The 16,615-nt window shown below is 44.6% G+C and overlaps 1 protein-coding gene across 2 annotated transcripts in view; it reads right to left on the minus strand.

Annotated features, from left to right (window-relative positions):
* dnah6 (dynein, axonemal, heavy chain 6) overlaps positions 1-16,615 on the minus strand; it is a 389,182-nt gene that overhangs the window by 198,571 nt on the left and 173,996 nt on the right. For both annotated transcript variants that reach the window (XM_038804236.1, XM_038804238.1), the window contains 7 exons: positions 16,084-16,191; positions 14,992-15,547; positions 12,583-12,705; positions 8,438-8,620; positions 4,175-4,318; positions 3,026-3,247; positions 1,183-1,330 (listed from right to left, as the gene is read on the minus strand). In XM_038804236.1, the coding sequence (XP_038660164.1) occupies positions 1,183-1,330; positions 3,026-3,247; positions 4,175-4,318; positions 8,438-8,620; positions 12,583-12,705; positions 14,992-15,547; positions 16,084-16,191 (1,484 nt within the window). The remainder of the gene's footprint in view (positions 1-1,182; positions 1,331-3,025; positions 3,248-4,174; positions 4,319-8,437; positions 8,621-12,582; positions 12,706-14,991; positions 15,548-16,083; positions 16,192-16,615) is intronic.

A 16,615-nucleotide genomic window follows, 5' to 3' on the forward strand; every position in this document is an offset into this window, starting at 1 on the left:
ACAGGACAGTGAGGGAAATATGTCCCGCATGGAGAAGTACAGCTGTTCCATGTGAGGAGCTTCCATGACATAGTCACACGCCCCCAGAAGCCCTTTGCCTGAGAATCTCTCCATAGACTGAGTGAGTGACCTGAGCACAAACTACTCCAGATTTGAGCAGCTGCACTGAGAGTTGCAGAGTCTGTGCCTAAGGGGCTGTGCCCTCTGGTGGAAGTGTCACTCACATTTCCAGCTCGCATAAGTTCATTAAAGTGCTTGCTGCGCTGTATCTACGTTTGCCAAACAGCTCCAGTGATGGTCATTATGTTGGCTTCCTCTTGTTCATTCACAGGCTCGAAATCTTCACAATGTTCACAGAGTTGTTGGGAAAGGCCATTTAATTCAGAGGCATATGTCCAGTAAACCCACTCAAAACAGCAAGTCAATTTAAATTCACCACTTTGCTGTCACTTGCATCATTTCTACATTACAATCTGTACCCAAGTGCTGAAGAAAAGAGAGCGAACGAAGAGCTGCACTCCGTCATTTAGGCATGGTGTTTGAAAGCGACACTGAGCAAGCAAGGTGAAGTCAAAACCAATGAATGTTGCAAAGGCTTTTTCTTTGAATTCTTCGCTTATTAAGAGAGGGAATTTTCCAAAGAGTCAAACAAGCAAAATCCAGCAATGAGAGGCAGCAGAATATTATTTTTTAAATATCTTCCTCAGCCAGTACTTTGAGCAAGGTTCTAAGCAGCAGTTATAACAAAAGCCATCAAGGAAGGCCTTTTACCCTGTCTTCCCCGGGCAGAAACACCTCTGCTCCTGCCTCTTGTGCCTGCCCGTTTTGGTGGCAGACCCATTCCTGACCTTGTTAGGACCCCGAGCATGTGAAAATCCCATCTGATTCGTATTCCTGACGAGACGCGGGTTCGCAATTGACGATTGAACCTGCTTCCCTTTTCCCTTCTTCAACTGGAAAATCCAAGCCGCTAGAATGTAGGATCCCAAGAACTTTTAGGCTGTACATTGCAAATGCAGTCAGCAGCAATAAAAGCAGATCAACAAGCAGCCATTTCATTGATTGTGAAAGTTATGAGCCGTGAATATTGAGAATTAGCACTTTGACATTTTTCTTCAACTTAACAAGTTCTTTATTATGTGACACTGACGGATTTTGAACATGTATGGAATTGCATCCTACCAATAATATTCTTCCTTTTCTTTTCCAGTTTGGATTCAATTATCTCTTGTGTCCTTAATGATGATGTCTGAGCGGAAAAGTTGATGTAAAGGGGTACATAGCTAGCTTCATCTTGGATTTGATTCAGCAAACTTCGTGCAACAACAGACTGGAATAAGAATTTTTTAAAGTTTATGAAAACATCTACTAAATCTTTCAAACTGCAGACATTACTCATTTTGTAACTAAAGTGTCTAATGTGAAATCAGGGGTTTTCAACTGGGGGGGCTTACAAGAAAGTGCCATGGGGGTCTTTCAAAGAAGGCCTAGGGATGGATTTTGGGGGAGCAAGATGGGCGGGATCAGGATGCAGATCCTTCCTCCATTTTGGACAGATCTAATTTTTGCTGGCAGGGGTAAGGGTGTGGGACCTTGCACCAGATGGAAATCCACCCACTGGGCAGGTCTTTCTGTAATTAGTGCTGAGTTCAAGACAACCTCATTTTGACCGGTCTAAGCACCTTAACCCGCAGTGTGACAGTCACGTGTTTAAGCATTAGAGATAAATACTCTTGAAGGGCAGATAAGGTCTGTAATAACGGTCATGAGCTAAAGTTATTTTTTAAATCCCATACTCTTATAATTTAAAAAAATAAATAAACAGGCTCCAACCGCCATTGAAAGTTTAAAAAGAAACCCATGCTCGATTGCTTTGATTGACAGGTCATTGGTTGTGGGTTAGGGAAAAAAGGTTTTAATAGAGTTCTTTGTTGACATTGTCACAGAAGCTATCATTATGTCATTATTGCTTGGTTAGGTTTTACATGCCAAAATAATCTCAGCAAGAGGCTCTGAGTTCACATTTCAATTGACACATTAAAGAGGCTATTAAAGAATACTTGTCTTTGATGTGGGGCTATGACTAGAAGTTTGTTTTTATCACAGATTAGACACTTGAGACAATTTAAAAGTTTTGAAGTGACTTTGCATCCTCCTCACAATTTACTTATCCACCTAACTTGTGCAGACTCAAAGGCTGTTATGAAACCACATCGCAGACCAAAGTGACAGCGATGATTCGATTAATCAGCCATATTTTTTTCGCTTTGATGATGAACTTGGGGCTACTCCTGCAGCTGCTGGGGAAGTGTATCTCCCTCCTTGGCCTGATCTTGTACACCAGAACTCACCAAAGGAGTTACCGGAAAAGCAAAGGGCAGACCTTCTACTCGGTTAAGACACATCTTGCAGTCATTCAATGATAAATCAAAGCAACATCACTTCCAAATGCACATCTCCACTTTCAGGGGTCCTTTGGAGTCACACCATAAGTTGTGCACAATTGGTAGATAGGCTGCCTAGCTCCTGGTGTGATTGGGAAGGCGGCCCATCAAACAAATGAAAATATAGGCTTGATAATTAAAATCATCTGGATAAAATGCCTACATCACTGAGCCTACCCAACAACTGGCATTCTAAGTTAAAATGGGGGCCTACACTGCACATTAACTACACTTCAAAAGCACTATACTAGCTGTGAAATGTTTTGGGATGGCCTGAGATAGTCAAAGACAGCATAAGTGACATGTTCTTTCTCTATATGATTCCTCTGAAATTTAGATATAACTGATTACGTGAAGGTAATAGCATAAATGCTCTAATAAACTCAACCACTGTTGTGAAAAAAACACCTTTAGCGAAGAATAATCTTGTACTACACAAATGTCGATAAGATAAATAATTTTGCTTTATCAATATCTTTTCTTTACTGAGACTAAATTTCAAATTTTAAAAACAAACTGTGGCTTTGACTTGAGCTTCTAATATAATTAGTGCAGAAAAAGATGCGAAGACTGCATTATACCTTGCCGACTCCAGTTATTCCCGTGAAGAGAACGGAATGCTTAACAGCAAGAAGTTTTTCCAACAGATAGCCAAATCGCACAGTGTCTGTTGTGGGAACAAGCATCTCAAAAAATGGAATTTCGCTGTCATACTTAAAACTGGGAATAATTCTGTCCCATGGGTCTAGTCGGTTGTTGTGAAAGTCCATGTAATAGCTCCACAGGTCACCAGACGTTGGTATCTAAGGTAACATAATGCAGGCTTTTAGTACCATTCAAAAGCTGTGAACGTCATTGTTTAAAATAGCAAATAATTACTTCACAGAAAGTTCAGCAAAATCATGTCCGTAAACCAGCGTCCGTTAGCTGGCTAGATGAGAAATTTCACATTTTAAGCATTTGGGGAGGGGCTCAGATGCTGGCGATTGGAGGGGTGGTGGGCAATGCCAGCGATGATGCTGATTTGAGATCGGGGGCGCCCTTTAAAAAGAATCATAGAATTTACAGTGCAGAAGGAGGCTAATCAGCCCATCGAGCCTGCCTTTGCCCTTGGAAAGAGCACTCCATTTAAGCCCACATCACCACCCTATCCCGGTAACCCACACTCAGGGGCAATTTAGCATGGCCAACCCACCTAACCTGCACATCTTTGGACTGTGGGAGGAAAACGGAACACCCGATGGAAACCCAAGCAGACATGAGGAAAACATACAGACAGTGCACCAACCCAAAAATCAAACCTGGGACCCTGGAGCTGTGAAGCAACAGTGCTAACCACTGTGCTAACGTGCCTCCCCTCAATCTCTGTGGAGCTGGACTTGCCAGCAGCTTTAGGCCTCAGCCCTCACAATGACAGCGTGAAACATGTCACCCTTGTAAAAAAAATGGCAAAGTGTGGTGAGGTCTCAAAAGAAAATCCCCCAGTTTCTCTGGGGAGAAACACGTCAGTTTTCAGCCAGAACCGCCCAATGTGTTTTTCCACCTTGTGTAGCCAAGAAATGCACGGCAAAGTTATGAAAAGCAATGGATTCATTTGAATTAAAAGCAAACAGTGCTCGGAAAGCTCAACAGCATCTGGCAGCAGCTGTGGAGAGGGAAACAGGATTAACATTTCAAATCCAATGTCTCTCTTCTCCAGAACTGTATTTATTTGTCCACTTGGTGGTTACCTTAGCCTCCGGATGATCCTCAAACTGATGTCGCACAAATGAATCAAAGCCATCCCAATGGTCTTCAGTCAAATTTCCTCCAATGGACCACATATAACAGAAGGCAAATGTCTGACAAAGAACACCATTCAATTGCGTTGGGTCCTAGAAAACAAAATCAGATCATATAGCTTGTTTGAAAAGGGGAAATTAAAAACAAAACAGGCGAATGAATTTCATTCAAATTCTGATTCTTTTCTACATCTTGAAGCATGAAGCTTGTGGCACATTCAAAGTTCCTAATTTTTATCAATTACAATAGCTATTAAATTATTGTATGTTTAGTGACATGATTCTAAAATAGAATACAAAGTGTTCAGTTAGTTTACTATCAAAATTAATCTTCTGACAAAGGCAACAACAGCAGTTACCAGGGGCGGAATTCTCTGACCCCCCGGGGTGCCGGAGAATCGCCCAGGGCCGGCATCAATCTCGCCCCCGCCGTGTCCTGAATTCTCCACCCCCCGAAATTCAGCTGGGGCGGGAATCGCGCCACGCCGCTCGGCGGGCCCCCCGATGGGCCGAAGTCATGGCGGAGGCGGAAGAGACCCCCTCCCCAGCGCATGCGCAAGTTTGACATCAGCAGCCGCTGACGTTCCGGCGCATGCGCGGACTTACAATGTGAGGGCTTGGCCCCTAACGGTGCGGAGAATTCCGCACATTTGGGGCGGCCCGACACCAAAGTGGTTCACACCACTCTGACACACCGGTACCCCCCGCCCCACTGGGCGGGGGAGAATCCCGGCCCAGATTTTGGAATTTGTGTCCAGAAGACATTTTAGAAAACAAATTGGATTCAATGAGGAGTGCAGAAGAGCATACCAGAAGCTGACAGGGTGCAAAACACAGGATAGGATGAATACTAAACATCATGTGCAATAGACAGCTACTCAATTCCACATCCAATAGATTAGATAAAAGTTCTGCAATCCTGTCACATAGAGTCGTGAATGACAGTGGACAATTAAACAACAAAGAGGAGGAAGCTGCACAAACATCCCTATCCCCACTGATTGGGGAACCCAGCCTGACAGTGCCAAAGACAAGGCTAAAGCATTTTCAACTATCTTCAGCCAGAAGTGACAAATGGATTATCCATCTCAGCCTCCTCCCAAAGTCTTCAACTGTACAACTGCCAACAACGGCCATTTCCAAGAGAAATTCCAATCACCTCCCTCTGATCATCAATAATGTTGCCATCACTGAATTCATTAGCCATGATGTGGAGATGCCGGCGTTGGACTGGGGTGAGCACAGTAAGAAGTCTTACAACACCAGGTTAAAGTCCAACAGGTTTGTTTCAAACACGAGCTTTCGGAGCACGGCTCCTTCACCTGAAGAAGGAGCCGTGCTCCGAAAGCTCGTGTTTGAAACAAACCTGTTGGACTTTAACCTGGTGTTGTAAGACTTCTTACTGAATTCATTAGCATTCTGGGGATTAGCACTGACCAGAAACTCAACTGGACAAGCTATAGAAATACCGCAGCTGAAAGACTCGGTCAGAGACTGGGAATCTTATGGAAAATCACTCGCCTCTTGACCCCCAAAATCCTGTCCACTATGTACAAAGCACAGGTCAGAAGTTCAATGGAATACTCTCCATTTTCCTGGATGAGTGCAGCTCCAAGAACACTCAAGAAGCTCGATTCCATCCAGGACAAATCATTCCACTTACTTGACACCTCATGCACTACCTTAAGCATTCACTTCTTCCATCCTGACACATGGTGGCAGCAGTGTGTACCATCTTCAAAATGCACTGCAGCAACACACTAAGTCTCCTTCAACAGCTCCTTCTGGTGTGACCTCGCCCACCTAGAAGGAGAAGCTAGGGCAGTGTGGGAGCACCACCACTTGAAAGTTCCCATCCTAGTCACACATAATGATTCTCATTATTATCACTGTTGCTGTCACTGGGTCAAAACCTGGAACCTCCTCCTTACAATACTGAGGGTGAACCCATAACACATGGACTGCAGCACTTCAAGAAGGCTGCTCAAAAATTCCCCGAATCGCACGGCCACACATCTCTTTGAGGACATTCTGAGCCCTGGTTTCACAGAAATGTGCGGTGCAGTACCCATCGAGGAGCAGAGTAGAATTAGGGAAAGACAAACAGACTCTATTTTTACAGCACTAGCTGTGTTCTAAGTTTAAATGTCTGGTCTGAATGTTGGTGAATGGGTGATTGGATGAATGGGTGAGTGTGTGAATGAGTAGGTGAATAAGAAAATAGGAAATACATGCATAGGATGGATAACATGGCCAAGTGCGTAAATGGGTAGGTGCGTAAATGGGTGAGGTGGATGAATGGTATTATAGAACAGTACAGCACAGAACAGGCCCTTCGGCCCTCAATGTTGTGCCGAGCCATGATCACCCTACTCAAACCCACGTATCCACCCTATACCCGTAACCCAACAACCCCCCCTTAACCTTACTTTTATTAGGACACTACGGGCAATTTAGCATGGCCAATCCACCTAACCCGCACATCTTTGGACTGTGGGAGGAAACCGGAGCACCCGGAGGAAACCCACGCACACAGGGGGAGGACGTGCAGACTCCACACAGACAGTGACCCAGCCGGGAATCGAACCTGGGACCCTGGAGCTGTGAAGCATTTATGCTAACCACCATGCTACCCTGCTGCCCCTCATGTGTTATGGAATTATGTGGGATGAGGTTGGTGATGTGAGTAAGTGGGTAAGGTGGTAGGTGGGTGAGGTGATGTCAGGACAGGGGATAATCGTATCACGTCAGTGAGTGGTCAGGTCAAGGGGATAGTCAGGTGTAATCATGAGGTGTAGCCAGGTGTTCGGGGGTAGTCTGGGTGGAGGGTAATTGGGTCAGGATGGTAGCTAGGGATTTGGGGATGGGGCACTCGGGTCTGATCGGAGTGTGTTCAGAATGGACGGATAGTCTGGAGGTCACGGGAGTCGTTGAATCAGGTTCTGGAGGGTAGTTGGGAGGGGAGGGGTGATTGAGAGGTCAGTTGTGTAGTTGCCCAGATGTTAGACTAGGTTTCAGTTGTTCCGACATATCCTCGGTAACTACCCAGATAAGTATTGCCGAACTGTCCTAACTCTCCCACTTTAGCTCAGAGTCTGACACCATCGGGAGGGTCCTGCGGAGGGAGGACGGAAATTGCCCATTACAAGCTGGAATTTCCAAACAATTCCCAGGTAAACATAACAGGACTTCGACATGCTTCCAACATACATTTTCAATTGTACATCCAGTCTCCGACAATCTGGAGACTGGAAGATTTGGTCTGTCGACTCCTTACTGTGTGAACTAGATACTATCATCTTTCATATACTATTAGTATACCTTCCTGTATTTATGAAAGATGAGAAGACTGATTGTGAATCAGCATTTTGGTTTGTTACATGAAATACATGAACAAATAGTTTATGAAATGAAAATGAAAATGAAAATCGCTTATTGTCACGAGTAGGCTTCAATGAAGTTACTGTAAAAAGCCCCTAGTCGCCGCATTCCGGCGCCTGTTCGGGGAGGCTGGTACGGGAATTGAACCGTGCTGCTGGCCTGCCTTGGTCTGCTTTCAAAGCCAGTGATTTAGCCCAGTGTGCTAAAACAACAATTCTTCCTATTCGTGTACCATAAAATACCGAATCATGTTTGTCACCTTTCTGGGCAGAAATTTGCTTTGAAGTTAACTACACTCATTTACAATTTCAAACAGTATTGATCCACTCTGTCATAGTCAAGTCCTTCTCAAAGCCATCACCTTCAATAAAAGTCCATCCCACTGATGTGGAAAACTTTGGCATCTGTTTTACCAAGCCTCCTGCTGGGCATAATGAATGAAAACCATGCCCGTGCCATAGTGCAAAGTTCTATGAGATGTCTGCAATGATTTCTTGTTGATTTCGAATTACATCCCAAATGGTTTGAAAAGTAAGGTTAAAAAAGTACCCTTGGGAGTTGACCCTTTGTAATAGGAATCTAATCATAGTCAGCATCCTTGCCTCACAAGTAGGCTTCAAATTAAGTTACTGTGAGAAGCCCCTAGTCGCCACATCCCGGCGCCTGTTCGGGGAGGCTGGTACGGGAATTGAACCGTGCTGCTGGCCTGCCATGGTCTGCTTTCAAAGCCAGCGATTTAGCCCTGTGCTAAACCGGCCTGCATGATGGAGGTGAAGCTTTAGGCCTCGTTAACTTACTTATAGAGTATATTCCAGACATTAATTTACATACCATGTGGAGGTCTGGTCCGTCTTTTCCCAGCAGCAAAGATTCAAGGAGACAGCAGAGAGTAGTGACCTTACTGATGTCGACTTGAGAGATGGCCTGTGTGCATTTCTTGTTAACGTAGTGAAGCCCATTTTCAACACAGCTTGAAAACAGTTTCATGAGATAATGCTGTGGTTCATAAGGTATCTAAACAGACATTAAATATATATTTGGAATGTCAATGATTTATTTTCAGTCCGGAAACATTAATGATCCTTGTTATCCAGAGCCATCAGATTTAATTCTACTTTACACTGTGCTACTTTATAACGACAGAACACTCACTTAACACAGTAAGATAAGTAGTCAAAATAAACACTAATAACTAGATGTTTGATCAATTGTCATTCAGTGTTGATTTGTTAAGGAAGTTATTGGTGCATAGGGCCATTTCCAAAAAAAGCAAGACAATATTAACTACAACCACATTTTTAAGACCCTGGGCGGGATTCTCCAATAATGGGGCTATGTCCCCACGCCGATGTGAAAACCGGAGGCAACCACTCCTGTGTCAACGGCCCCCGAAAGTGAGGAATTCTCCATTTTCTAGGCGGCTAGGTTGACGCCGGAGTGGTTCCCGTAGCTCCAGCCGGCGCCGAACGGCCGGCGCGTGTTCGCGCATGCACAGAACGGGCGGCGTATTTCAGCGCATGTGCGGGGTTTCCTTCTCTGCGCCGACTGCCCCCTCCCCCTCCCCCCCCCCCCCCCCCCTCCCCCACCCCCGGTAATATGGCAGAGCCCTACAGAGGCCTGCCATGGAGGAAAGAAAGCCCCCATAGAACCAGACCGCACACCGATCGGTAGGCCCCAATCGCAGGCCAGGCCACCATGGAGGCCCCCTGGGGTCGGATTCCGCACCCCACCCCCCGCCACCAAGGACAGCCCCTGCACACTTACCTGCCAGGGCCAGCCTTGCGTGAGGTGAGGAATTCACTACGGCGGGACTGGAGAAAACTTGTCGGCCACTCGGCCCATTGGGGCCCGGAGAATCCCCAGAGTGGCCGCTGTCAACGGCCCCCAACCGGCGTGGCGGGAATCCCGCCAGTGCCCGAAAAACGGCGCCGGAGAATAGGAAAGCCGGCGTCGGGGCGGGATTCAGGCCTCCCCCGGTGCAGGGTCGAAGAATCCCAGCCCCTGTCTCCAGTCGCTGTGACAAACTCCAATGCCTCACTGTGACTCCATCTCCTTCTCTTGTCCACTGTCTAAGGCTAAACTGGACTGTTCACTAGCTCAGCATTCTAGTTGTCACGGAGATGAACTCACAACTCAATATCCTCTCCTTCATCAAGACGACCTACTTCTACCTCCACAACACAGCCAATCTCCAGCCCTGCCTCAGCTCATTTTCTGTTGAAACCTTCATCCACGCTATGGTTATTTCTAAATTCAATTATCCCAATGTTCCTCTGGCCAATCTCCTATCTTTAAACCTCCATAAGCTTCACCTTATTCCAAACTCGGTTGCCTATATCTAACTTGCACCGAGTCTCGTTTACCCAGGCTTGTTGACCAATATTTTTCAGCAGCTCAATTCTGAAATTCTCATCCTTCTGTTCAAATCCCTCCATGGCCTTGCCCCTCCCCATCTCAGTAACCTCCAGCCCTACTACCCTCAAGAACTCCTCCAATTCTCTGCCTCACGGCGCCGAGGTCCCAGGTTCGATCCCGGCTCTGGGTCACTGTCCGTGTGGAGTTTGCACATTCGCCCCGTGTTTGCGTGGGTTTCGTCCCCACAACCCAAAGATGTGCAGGTTAGGTGAATTGGTCACGCTAAATTAACCCTTAATTGGAAAAAATTAATTGGGTACTCTAAAGTTTAAAAAAATAAATAAAAAATAAAGAACTCCTCCAATTCTGACCTCTTGCCAGATTTCCACCACTCTAACATTCAAAGTTGTGTCTTCAACTGCTTGGGCCCTGAACTCTGAGCTTCCCTCCATAAATTTCTCTATTTCTATCAATCCATTTTAGTCACTTCTTAAAACCTAGCTCTTCAACCAGACTTTTGATCATCTGCCTTAATGTGACAGGGTCAAATTTTGCCTGAATACACGGCTGTGAAGCAGCTTGGGATATTTTCACTACTTTAGGTTAAACTTGCAATCCTGTCCCATAATGAAATTTAGGCTTGAATATCAGATTTATAACAGGACCTTCCACGGACTGTTCTGCACAACTGTTGAAATCAGAAGGTTAAAATCCAATTCCGCAAGGTAGCTGGATTCCAATAAATCATTGTCCTCATCTTAACTACCCCCTTTCTCCATCTCTCTTTTTATCTTTCTCTCCTCCAATTTGTCTCTCAGGACACAAGGTTTCTCACCAATTTCCGTTGGCCCCAATGCCATCGTCCTCACAATCAGAAAGAAATACCGAACTGTGTTCCAAAAGCTAGAAAACCTGTGAGCCTAAGCAAACATGCGCTGGTCACAAGCCATGACGGCTGGGCACTGCACATATGCAAATTGCACATACCTGGAATGATATGTTGAATATCATTGGTGCATACAACATAATAACCAAATTGTATATAAACATTAGTGCCTGCATGCATAGATGTATTCTAGCATCCGACCACAGGTGGAGTAGCAACAGACAGACGTCATTGGACAACACCCACATGTCAGACACAGAACCTGGATAGCACAGAGACACAAGCTGGGCAGCAGTCACAGATCGAGCAGCTCCTGATTCAACAGTAATTAATAATTGTTAATCATAGTTGATGGTATTTAGCCGTCGTATTCAACTGTGATCTTAGCAGACATCGTAGAACCCTTTTAGTGTTTTAGTTAATTAATAAACAGTTTTGTACATTTACAAAGCCCTATGTTCTCTGATCACTTCAAGTACAAAGACCTTGCCATCCATGCACACAGAATATTATAACACCAAGAAGACTCGAGCCGGATTATCTATCACACATTCCAATAGTATCGAGCTTAACGTTAGAGAGTTGGAAATCTTGGGCCAGGATTCTCTGACCCTGCACCGGGTCGGAAAATCCCCGACGCCAGCTCGCCAATTCTCTGGCGCTGATTCTCGGGCGCCTGCGGGATCGTCGCCGCACCAGTCGGGGGCCCCGCCGATTTCCGGGCTTCGACAGTCCAAGTGCTCGCCGAGTTCGGCCGAGTCCCGCCAGCGTGGGTTACATATGGTCTCACATGGCGGGACATGGAAGTTCTGTCTGTGGGGGGCCGTCCTGGTGGGGGGGTGGGGGGGGGGATCCGATCCAGGGGGACGGGGGGCTTCCATGGTGGCCTGGTCCATGATCAGGGCTTAACTAGATGCGGGTGGGCTGATTCCGTGGGGGCCTATATTCCTCCGCTGGCCAACTGTAGGGCTCCACCATATTGCCCAGGGGCCGCATGCGTGAACTTGCGCGGGCCGCGGCACACGGCTGGAGCAGCGGAGACCACTCTGACACCGACCTAGCCCCCTAGGTAGGGGTTCATATCTACAATTGAGGAGCGTTAACGCTGGAGTGGTTCACGCCGCTTTTCACACTGGCGTCAGAACTTGGCCGTGCAATCGGAGAAGCCGGCCAAGGTATGTAACCACAAGAAATAATTTCAATGAGGGATCCTCAATATCCAGGGAACCAGTTCTCCATTGTAGTCAAGGACGAAGAGAAGTAACCAAGTTTTTTCCATAAAATGTGGATTTATAGAAGTGAGGTAATAAAACCCTGAAAACCTCAAAAGAGTGAAATAAATAGAGAAATACCTTACAGCAGGATTTAGCAGAAGAATTGGAACTCCTGTAGGATTATATTTATCAGATCAACTGTTGGTTAAATTAATTTGCGATTGTTCCTTGTCGTCTTCCACAGATTCAGAGGAAATAAAGTGGTTCTTGTATATCCAAATGACTTTTAAAGAATCTACCTGATTCAGCTGATTATAACTAGAGCACAAAGGGACTATGATGACACTGAGAATTGACAGGAATGAGACAGAATTTCCATTCAACATAACCGACATTGCCTGCGTATTGCAGGCAAAACTGACACTACGTTCTGGGTAAGTTAAGTGAAAACATAACGTAGGATTTTTTTTGTTTCAAAGACCAACTTCATTGAATCATAATTTACAAATATTGTAGCTTACATGATCTGCATGGCGAGCCATCCATGTTTGTACATATGGCATCCATTTGAGTTCATCTGCATCAATGTAAACCATTCCACACCTGCTAACAGTGGCAGGAGAAGCCACCTTCAAATCTTGTACCTGTACAAAAAGATTTTGTAACAAAAATCATTTTTCCTAAATCAGCAATACATTTCCGCTACTAATTGCACCGCTGTTACATGACAATCAGAATTAATTGACAGCACTGTGACTGTAACCACTAAAGAATTTTAAGGATTTAAATACTTTCAAATAGTCACATGCTTGTCAATGCAAAGTGCATCCTTCTACTGGTCATTTTAATAAATCCATATGCAGACTGACAAAGACACACTTAAAATAAAATTAATGGGTTATATCTCCACTAAAAGTGAGACAGTGACAGACGCATCTACTCGGAAGATGCTGCCTTCCATACTGGCACTTGTGACATTTAACCCCAAAATGCCACAGATTCTTTCTCAGATTGGAGGACAGGAATCAGCCCTGAATCTGCAGCTCTTCACAATATATATTAATGATTTGGAAGAAGGAACAATAGATGCACTAAGACCTGGGTGTCTCTGGACACCAGTCACTGAAGGTAAGCATGCAGGTACAACAGGCAGTAAAGAAGGCAAATGGTATGCTGGCCTTCATTGTGAAAGGATTCGAGTACAGGAGCAGGGATGTCTTGTTGCAATTATACAGGTCCTTGGTGAGACCACACCAGGAATATTGTGTGCAGTTTTGGTCTCCTTATCTGAGGAAGGAAGTTCTTGCTCTGGAGGGAATGCAGTGAAAGTTTACCAGACTGATTCTTGGGATGGCGGTACTGACGTATGAGGAGAGATTAAATTGGTTAGGATTATGTTCGCTGGAGATCAGATGAATGAGGAGGGATCTCATAGAAACCTATAAAATTCTAACAGGACTGGACAGAGTAGATGCAGGAGGATGTCCCCGAGGGTGGGTGTCTCCAGAACCAGGGGTCACAGTCTAAGGAGAGGGGGTGGACCATTTAGGACAGAGATGAGGAGAAATTTCTTCACCCAGAAAGTGGTGAGCCTGTGGGATTCATTACGACAGGAAGTTGTTAAGGCCAAAACAGTGTACGTTTTCAAGAAGCAATTAGATTAACACTTAGGGTGAAGGGGATCAAAGGATTTGAGGGAAAGCGCGATTAGGCTATTGAGTTGGATGATCAGCCATGATCACAATGAATAGTGGAGCAGGTTCGAAGAGCCGAATAGCCTCCTCCTGCTCTTATTTTCTACGTTTCTATTTATTGTGGCCAAATTTGCAGATGACACAAAGGTGGGATGGAAGGCAGGTTATAAGGAGAATATAAATAGTTTATAGAGAGATAACGACAGCTTAAGTGAGTGGGCAGCAAATTGGCAAATGGGATTCAATGTGGGAAAATGTGAGGTTGTTCATTTTGGAAGAAATAACGATATTTAAATGGAGTGAGACTGAAGAAAGCTGGAACACAAAGAGACTTGGGATCCTTGTTAATGACACCCAGAAAGCAAACATACAGATGCAGATGGTAATAGGAAATGTAATGCTGGCTTTTATTTCAAGGGGACTGGAGTATCAGTGATGTGCCATCAATTGTACGCGAGAGTGCTTTACAAAAGTCAGGCTTTAATAGACTAGAACACAGCTCTGCGATCGTCTACAATGGAATGGACGATCGCCGGGCGTTTGTCCATTTATACCTCGTTAATGGGGGCGTGGTTAACTCAGCCTCTCAGCCAATCGGTCGAGAGGCACATGACCGACCAGGGCCAATGGTAAGCCGATGTTCTGCCCCAATGGCAGACAGGTATGCAGATCATATCACCACAATCAGGAAATATATATTATCACTAGAGGTCGTACAGAGGTTTACTAGGATGATCCCATGTACGGAGGGACTTCCATATGAAGAAAGATTAAACAGGTTGAGGCTGTACTTCTTGGAGTACAGAAGAACGAGAGGTTAAATGATTCAAACATATTAGATTCTCGGGAGTTCAACAGCGTAAATGCTTGGATAATGTTTTCACTCCTGGGAGGGCGTAGAACCACAGGGCAATAGTCGCAGAATAAGGGGATGCTCATTTAAGATGGATTTGAGGAAGAATTTCTTCTCCGACAGAATGGTGAATTCTTTACCACAGGAAGCTGTGGAGGGCGAGTTCTTGAACATTTTCAAGGCTGAGATCGATAGGTTTTTAATCAGCAGGGGAACTAAGGGTTGTAGAGATAAGGCAGGAAAGTGGACTTAGTGACTGTTAGATCAGCAGGCACAAAGAGGTGATTGGCCTACAGCTGTTCCTATTTCTTATTGGTTCATGCTCTGGTGATGTAGTACCAACTCTTGAGACAGGCATAATAAACCTGCTTAGAATCGCCTACCTCAAAGACCATGTGAATATATGGCGTAAGTTTAATCCGTTCACTGTTTGCAAGGCACAGCATCTTGTTATCATCAAGGACTGTGTTCATGTTCTCAATCCAGAGTGCATCAACTGGACCATCACAGATAATCCATTTGTGTTCTCTACTTTCATCATTCACAGCTGCACGGACACTAATTGCCATGAGGCCATCATTCCATTCCAGTGTCACAGTATTTATTTCACCATACAGTTCGCCCATTGTGATCGATTTCGGGTTCAGCACGTATGTCTTCACTATCTGATAGTTTGGGTCTTTCTCACCAGCATTATACAAAGTTCCGAGAGTGTCTGCCAAAATCTGGTAAACTGTAGTTTTGCCACTTCCAGTGGGCCCAACCAGCATAACACCGTGCCGCACAATCATGGTTTCATACAACTGTATGACCTTTGAAATCATAGTAGGGACAGCTTGCAGGCCACGGTTCAGCATGACATCAATAGTTGTTTGCTGGAATGAACCATAGTCATGTTCTGGAATAACAACTCCTGGAAATAAATCTGAAAGGATCCCACTGAAGGAAGAAAAGAAAAACATCACCATTGTCCATAGTCAAACCATTTCAAAGCGAGATAACATTCGAACCTTAAAATACCAGATTTTATTAATGTATCTCAAAATCATGTGATCATTTGTCAATTGTCATTTCCAAATTTTAAATGAAATTACAGCAATATTTCAAAAGCATATGGACAGACTAAAAAGAATAATTGGAAGGGCCATGGAGAACGGGCAGGACAGTGGAGTTGATGATCACATGATGGGATCAGCCATGATCACATTGAAGGCGTTTCGGCTCGGGAGGCTGAATTGCCGACTCCAGCTCCTAGTTCATGTATTTTCGGGAGGAGATGCACTGGCTGATTTCACAATCCAGCTCTTGGTCTGTAGCATTGTAGGTAACAGATGAGGAACATATCAGCCATGATCGAATGGCAGAGCGGACTCGATGGGCTGAATGGCCTAATTCTGCTCCTTTATCTTATAAACTAATTAATGATTTTGCATTATTTATTATGATTCTTAAAAAAAAAAAAATCTGCTGTTTACCTGAAAAGCAGTGCATCATCTGACAGAAACTTTGGTAGGTTAGAATCTCTTAAGGCTCTAATCAACACAACATCCTCATTCAAATCTGGGTTCTCCCTCTTCAGAGACCTAAACAGAAGAAATGTGACGGATTATTAAATTGTCTTCAAAACTAGTGCATGCAACTAACTGTACATCAACAAAAAATTATATTTTAGGCAAATAATCATTTTCATTTCAAAGGAGTCATGGAGACAGATATATATCAGTGAAACCCACTAAAAGGAAACTAATATCTACAATACATCACATTTCCACATCAACACGATAAAGGTAATGATATTACTGACAGTGAGCAGCCTTCTGCATCCTGGAATGGTAACCATTGCCGTAATAGAGATTAGACCAACACGAGGCTAAATCCAGGAAAAACACATTCCACAACATTAAATTCTGCTTATGACCAAATGTTTACAAAATAACCTTTGATTATGGTTATTTGACATCCATCACCTTTCCTGCCTTTCTAACAGTGAGAGGCAGTGGCGTAGTG

The sequence above is a fragment of the Scyliorhinus canicula genome, chromosome 8 (assembly GCF_902713615.1).
Source record: "Scyliorhinus canicula chromosome 8, sScyCan1.1, whole genome shotgun sequence".
NCBI lineage: Eukaryota > Metazoa > Chordata > Chondrichthyes > Carcharhiniformes > Scyliorhinidae > Scyliorhinus > Scyliorhinus canicula.